This window comes from Gavialis gangeticus, unplaced genomic scaffold, assembly GCF_001723915.1.
Source record: "Gavialis gangeticus isolate Ggan-Ray unplaced genomic scaffold, GavGan_comp1, whole genome shotgun sequence".
In the NCBI taxonomy this organism is placed as follows: domain Eukaryota; kingdom Metazoa; phylum Chordata; order Crocodylia; family Gavialidae; genus Gavialis; species Gavialis gangeticus.
Genome location: NW_017728996.1, coordinates 15,157,847 through 15,165,471, shown reverse-complemented (window position 1 = coordinate 15,165,471; position 7,625 = coordinate 15,157,847). Strand labels below are relative to the sequence as shown.

General features: G+C 43.9%; 1 protein-coding gene across 2 annotated transcripts in view; it reads right to left on the bottom strand.

Moving 5' to 3' along the window:
• Window positions 1-7,625, bottom strand: part of LOC109288498 (A-kinase anchor protein 13-like) — a 219,497-nt gene that overhangs the window by 28,472 nt on the left and 183,400 nt on the right. For both annotated transcript variants that reach the window (XM_019504053.1, XM_019504052.1), the window contains exon 5: window positions 3,008-3,304. In XM_019504053.1, coding sequence (XP_019359598.1) covers window positions 3,008-3,304 — 297 coding nt within the window. The remainder of the gene's footprint in view (window positions 1-3,007; window positions 3,305-7,625) is intronic.

Sequence of the window (7,625 nt, the reverse complement as noted above, 5' to 3'; positions counted from 1 at the left end):
TTGAAAATTCAGGAAACAGGCCTCTATCTACAGAATGGTAGAAGGGAAAAGAAGCTGAGGTTTTAGGGTTTTTTTAGGGTTTTTTGGGGGGCAGAGGGGGAGAGTTGACTTGTATGGCATTTTATAAGTGGTGCAAGCTGATAGGCATTTACTGTGCACTTTTTTTTCTAAGCTACTTCTCTAGCCCATGGAGCTGAGATATCCTTATGGGCACAGTAAACGGAGCTCCCTGAAGGAAAGGAACTGTTTAGCAAAATGAATGTTTATACCAGCAATGGGATACTGCACCTTCTGAAGGCCTCAACTCGAGGGCCACCATATCCTAACTAATTAGCTGGTTATACAACATCACAACAAAATATCCTATCTGTGTCAAAGCCATTGCCTTCCTACACAAAAGGCTAGCTGACAGGAGGAACCAAAACAGACCAAGTGATCAATGAACTGCCTCTAAACAGTGAAATGTGGGAGGACTTGTTGTAAGGGAACACTTGTGTGAACCAATGTGGGTACAGTTATATATTCCTTACTGTTAGATGCATTTAATCCCATTATAGCCAATGCATTTATTCATCCCCATTATGTTAGGTTAACAGACACCATTTATGCTGTCTTCCCAGCAGACAACAGGGCCACAAGAAGTTCCTCTCTTTTTACTCGAGGCTTTAACAGACACTGTACAGGTGTTATTCAGACCTAAACACTCATGACTTCCAGACAGTTTAGCAAAGCCCTTGATACAGTCTCCCATAACATTCTCGTAGGTAAGCTAAGGAAGTATGGGTTGAATGAATGGACTGTAAGTTGGATAGAAAACTGGCTAGATCATCAGGCCCAGAGGACAGTAATCAATGGCTCAAAGTCTAGTTGGCAGCCAGTAACAAGTGGAGTGCCCCTGGGGTCAGTCCTGGGGGTGGTTTTGTACAATATCTTCATGGGTGACTTGAAAGATGGCATACAGTGCACCCTCAGCAAGTCTGCAGATGACACCAAGCTGGGGGTAGTAGATATGCTTGAGGGGAGGGCTAGCATTCAGAGACCTTGACAAATTGGAGTATTGGACCAATAGAAAAATCTCATGAGATTCAACAAGGACAAGTGCAAAGTCCTTGCACTTAGGACAGAGCAATCCCATGCACCGGTACAGGTTGGGGGCTGACTGGCTGGGCAGCGGCTCTGTAGGAAAGAACCTGGGGGTTACAGTGGACAATAAGCTGAATACGAGTCAGTGTGCCCTAGTTGCCAAGAAGGCTAATGGCATACTGGGCTGCATTGGTAGGTGTGTTACCAGCATGTCGAGGGAAGTAATTCTTCCTCTCTATTCAGCACTGATGAGGCCACATCTGGAGTACTGTGTCTAGTTCTGGGCCCCCCACTACAGAAAGGATGTGGACAAATTGAAGAGAGTGCAGCAGAGGGCAGGGAAAATGGTTAAGGGAGCTGGGGGACATGACTGATGAGGAGAGGCTGAGGGAACTGGGCTTGTTTAGTATATAGAAGAAAAGCCCGAAGTGGGATTTAATAGTGGCCTTCAAGTACCTGCAGGGGGGTCCAAAGAGGATGGAGCTCAACTGTTCTCAGCAGTGGCAGATGACAGAACAAGGAGCAACGGTCTCAAGTTGCGACAAGGGAAGTTTAGGTTACATATTAAGAAAAGCTTTTTCACCAGGAGGGAAGTAAAACACTGGAACAGAGAGGTTGTGGAATCTCCATCCTTGGACTTTTTTAAGACCTGGCTAGACAAAGTCTTGCCTGGGATGATCTTGCTTTGAGCAGGGGGTTGGACTAGATGACCTCCTGAGGCCTTTCCAACCCTAATTTTCTATGATTCTTTTCCAAGCAAATCAATTTAAATCCTAGCAGTCCAACTTTCAGGAGCTTTCAGAACTCATAAAATGCAATGGAAGTGAGAGTGGTTCTCAGCAGCTCTGAAAACAGGATGCTTTCAAATGTGGTTTTCAGCTTCTTTGTGAACTGAGACCACTTTTCACTTACTGGAAAGGCTAGAAACCCTACGTGCTTTTCTTCTTTCAACTGATGAAGTGCTGGTTGAGTTTTTATGCACGAAACCACCAAATGAGCAAAATTGTGAATGTTTCCTAATGCTAGCTTAATTGCCTTCCTGTGTGTTTATGTTTGCAGTAAAAATAAATGGTGGTCAGTAATTCTCTGAAAACCACATACACTGCACACCACAAAATGCTACAGAAAACTATCATGAATGGAACAAACCTGCCACACTAGCATACGCAGAAGTGTCTTTGGCCAGAGATCATAACTGTGCCCGTCTCGTAAAAGGGGATTCAGCAGTACAGACGTTACAAGCATGTTCTGTGTGTAAAGCCATCAGTCAGAAATCACTGGGGAAAAAAGTAATGCGGCCATTTATGTAAACCAGTGTTCATCTTGTGAATCTACCTGCGTTTCCTTTCCATTCCCACATGACACGCAGTGAACGCACAATTCCACACAGGTATACTGGTCAGAAAGTCAAAGGAGGACTTGGCATGCCTAATACTTGACAAGGTCTCTAGATAAGCCTGAGGCAACTTTAATATTTAGTGATAAGCTTTCCAATAATACTCATCACTATAGTACTGACACATATACCCCTGCGTACAGAAACAATCGCCACTTTGCTCTATCTCTTTTTTTTGTATTAAAAACACTCTACTGTCCTCAGTAGTCTGGTATTTTAATGCATGTGCAAAGTACTGGAGTGTATCCCAAGACATGAGAAAGAGAGGCACTGCTCTAAATGCGATGGATATGCATGGGGTATTGGGGAAAGCTGTGACCTTGCATCTACTGAATGGCCAAATCTGAAAGCTTAGGTTCTTAACATACATTTATGTAGGATCTCAGAAGAAAAACCTTGGCTGGCATTTGGGAGGATTCCCCCCTTATGGATGGAAAAAATTCACCATAACGGAAGTCTTTCTAGACCCCTTTTGATTTACACACACAGACACACACACAGAGCAACAAGAGCAGCTACTTTTCTCACCGTTCAGAGTCTGATCCGCTCCTAGCACATTCCATTCTGCTGGCAATTTCAGATGTCGAAATGCCAAAGCCACTTTCTCATCCAGAAAATTCAGGTCCCCAGAGGGCGGCCTTGACCGATCCAGGAATCTTGTGAAGTTCAGTGCTTGCTGATTCCCAGCACAAGTTGCTAGGAACTGAGCTGCATCGTAGGCCTCATCCTGAATGAACTGAAACCTGTCCTCTGCCACCACCAGAATAGGAAGTCCTTCCTTGGAGGCACAAAGCTCCACTTTCACCGTCTCGCAGCAGTCATGGCCTGAAAAATAAAACCAAAGAAATGAACATAATGATAACACAGAAAGAACTGATTAGACTGAAAAGAAACATGTCTAAACAGTACAAGATCCTATGAATGAAATCATGCACGAGATACCATGATGGTACACACATACATATATCGACCCATATAAAATAGTACTTGACGAACTATAGAGTAACAAAAGGCCTCCTGAACAGGACTGCACTACTTCAGAATCACATAATCAGAGGGGTGAATAAGGATCTTTCCTCAGATTTCTCCTCTCCAGAACCAAATCATATTATAAAATGATTATAAAAGATTATAAAATGTTCCCTATGTCCACAGATGAATAGGACAAGTAGTAATGGGCTTGCTTTGCAGCAAGGGTGACTTAGACTTGCCTCCAGGAAAAATGGCAGTAGCTATATAGTAGTATTAATTGCCATTAATGTGTTAATTTGATTTAGCACTCTTTTTTTTAATGCATGTTAATTGCTGCTGGTGGTGAGGCAAAAGCAGCCGCTTTTCCCTTGCTGTTGCATGCCTGCCTGTGCTGCAAAAGCAGCCCCTCTCCCGTCACTGGTGTGTGCCTGCCTGTGTTGCTGGGGGAAAAGCAGCCCCTCCCCACTTGCTGCTGCCCAGACAGACACAGGCACAGTCCTGAAAGCAGACTCATCAGCTGGATGCAGGTAAGTGTACGGGGGAACGGGGGGTTGGAGGACCAGGTCTTGGGACTGTCTAGGGTTTGTGCATGTGTGCGCACATCCAAAAATACTTATTACAAAATTGGGATTCTATTATTGTTTAACTTCATGATTAAAATTGCAATTAATCGCAACCATTTTAAGTCTTGCAATTAATTACAATTAATATTTTTAATCATTTGACAGCCCAACTATGTACATAATAAACCACTAGACAAGATTACCTAGGGAAGCAGTGGATTCCCCATCATTGAAGGCTTTAGAGAGCAGGTTAAACAAATATCTGTCAGGACTAGTTAGGTTTGATCCTGTTTTGGGAAAGAGTAATGGTCTAGGTCAGTGGTTCTCAACCTTTTTTGTACCAGGACCCATTTGTAAGCACCAATGGCCAGTCCTGACCCAGTGCCCCCCATTCCCGACCCACTGTCCCCTGCCCCTCAGTATGTGAAGCGGGGGTGGGAGGAAACTCTGCCAGCCTGCAAGAGAAAAGCCACAGTTTCCCACATTTTTCTCCTTCAAAATGAGACTCCATTTTTAAAGTCTGATCCATTTTTAAGTTTGTTCGTGACCCTTTTGCAACTTCTGGGTTGCAACCCATGGATTGAGAAATGCTGGTGTAGATGACCTCTTGAAGTCCTTTCCATCCATGATGGCTGTGAGTCATGGGAGTGGACTCCCTTCTATCACCAAAAGGCCATTTCAAGACCACTAATGGACTCAGGGAAAAATGCCCAAAGGTACCAAGGTACCTGGGTCCCTAGTGAAAAAGTCAGGCGCATCTGGCACAGAATTCCCATTAGGACTTTTACAATCAAACCCTCACAGTTCAACAAAAAACACATTTCTAAAAACGTTTGAAAGATGCCAGGAACCCATCTGAAGTAAAAAAGGGGCAGGTGTTACAAAGCTACATCTTGCATCAGCATTGAGACCTTCATAATTTTTGCTCAAACAACAAAAAGGCAACGATTACAAAAATAACATAGCCTGCTTCAAATACGCTGTGTATACGTGATCAGGTCTCTTATTCAGCACCGCACCTGCCATTTGGAGTTGGTTTCACATGGCAGAACTAAGCTTGCTGCATTCCGGAGAACAAGGGGATTGCTTCTTTTCATATTTATTAAAAAAAAAAAAAAGCAACTTATTTTCACAGCTCTGCTAACTTCTCATTTACTTATTTTAATGAAAGGCTGGCCCAGCAGGGCAGCAGTTCCACAGCCCCAGAAAATGCAAAATAAACTTCCTTGCAATTTACAAGGGGAAAATATATCATCTTTTCAGCATGACCAGCATTTGTATTTGCCAGACAAGCCCCTTTAATAACATGGTTTGTGTTTCAAGTTCACTGTTCTCTGCAGTCTCTTTCTGTCTCTTGCGCCAAAGCTAGACCAACGTCATTGCTGTTTTTGCCAGAACAGCATGGACCCTTCACTAATTACTGGAAAAGCTTCTTTCTCTACCCATGATCTCAGCATCTTACTACGTTGATCAAACCCTATTTATTCTTTATTAAATATACGGGACGAAGGATTTTTTTTTTTTTTTATACACAGGTTTGAAAATGTCATTTACCCACATACCAGTGGTGAGCAGGAAGCCTTGCCCTGGTGGTGTAGGGGTCTTAGCTCTTCCATTCACTTCTAAAAGAAAAATACGTCCCCTCATCTTTGCGGTGGCGAAGAGAAACTTTTCAGTCGGATCCAACACTTCGGCAGCTGTTCATAGCTTTGTCAAGCAGTAGCAGAATTGTCATTCCATTTCTCCAACTTGGGGTTTTGTGGAAGCAGCCAAATTGCCAAGCATCATATTAACAGAACACTACTACTTAAGAAAAAGATTGGCAATTGAGGCAGTTTACAAAAGCCTCCACAGAAGAGGAGGTTATAAAGAAAGAGGGGCTGCCAGGGAGGAAGAACAGCTGAAACATCTCTTTACAGCCCCTCACAGATGCCAGGAGGCTCTGGTTTTGGGAAATGAGGCTTCGCACTTACCAGAAACCTACTAGCTGCCATGCAAGTGCTTAACTGCAGGAGAAGAGAAGACTGAATTCTGCACTGTTTCAGAAAATCGTGCTCAGGAAATGGTACAGATGGCAAAACTGGTCTTTTCACACCTGTAATTCAACCAGATCCAGCACCAGCTGATGATATCCATCACCAACAATAGGTTTATGAGGATACGATAATGTAAGGCTAATTCAGGAGCTGAGGGTAATACCCCAACAGAAATCCTAGCAGCACAGGTTGTATGGGAGGGTAGAGAAGGTGAGGTGCCTCACTAAGTTACTGTTCTTGGACTTCACTAGCCCCACCTTTTGCGTCTTCCTCAGGCTAGTAGGATTAGCAATCTACTTAGCAAGAGCCTAGTAAATGCGTCCATCCCCGTTTCACAACAGGATGGATAAAATTATACCTACCACAGTAATTATAGAGCCTTGACCCACAAAAAGCAGCTCAGGTGCTGCACGCTGTCTTAGAATCATAGAAATTGAGGGTTGGAAGGGACCTCGGGAGGTCATTTAGTCCAGCCCCCTGCTCAAAGCAGGACCAGCCCCAGCTAGACCATCCCAGCCAAGGCTTTGTCTTCTCTAGTACAACCACTGATAGCAACTGGTGGTAGCAATTCATTAGCCTGTAAAGTTAAAAAACATTTCAGAATCAAAGACTCTCCAACATGTACACACCCCCTGGGTTGCTGCTTCTGTTTTTGAACTCTAATTTTCTCTTTTTCCAGGAGCATCCCATCTTCAAGATGTGCGAGCTGACAGCCACCTGTCGCTCAGATTTAAACAGCACTTCTTCCAGCACAGCCAAGCAGCAGTTATCAAATGTTAGCAAGCTGGTGTCCAGGAAAACAATTGGTGTCATTTGCTTCCACCGCCTCCTACATGAAACCAAGTGATTCTTCTACCTATCTGATACTGCCCACTGGCTTTTTAGTTTAAACAGTAACAAGAGAAATCCCATATGGGATAAGTGGATTCCCACTGCCAAATTAGCTGGCACGGCATTCAGGGTGTCATAACAGACATCACCTAGCCACGCAGAACAAACGTTCCCATGAACAGAAGAGAGGAGTGAGCCCCAAATATCAGGATTACTGCACCCAATTTAAAATAAAACCATATGGGTATTAAGTGTAGCACAGGGGGAAGCAACCAGACTTTGTGTGTTGCTTGGCGGCCAGTCATGGTCTTTTGGAACTCCCACAAATATCCAACACAGCTTTCAAAGGGAGGTGAGGGAGCTGACAATTCATTTATGTCTAATAGGATCAAACAAGTGTTCTGCTAAACCAAGGGGAATGTTCTAAAGGGCAATGTACCCTTTCCCCTCGAAGGCTTTGATGTCCTCCTTCCCTACATCTGACAAAATGTCAGAGTCAGGGTGAGAGTCTGGGACAGGTTCTGACTTTGGCAAACAGTTCAAAAGCAAGACAAGCAATTAAGCAAGAAGCACAGCAAATACTAAGATTGCTCAAGAGCTCTCTGCCCCCTGCTTTGAAATGTCTTTGGAATGGTGCATGCAAATACGCTTCAAATACACGAACACACACAAACCTTGTGAAGGGACCACTGGCAGTGGGAGAAAATTGCTCTCGGCTTCAAAAGACCCCCCCCCACTCTTGAC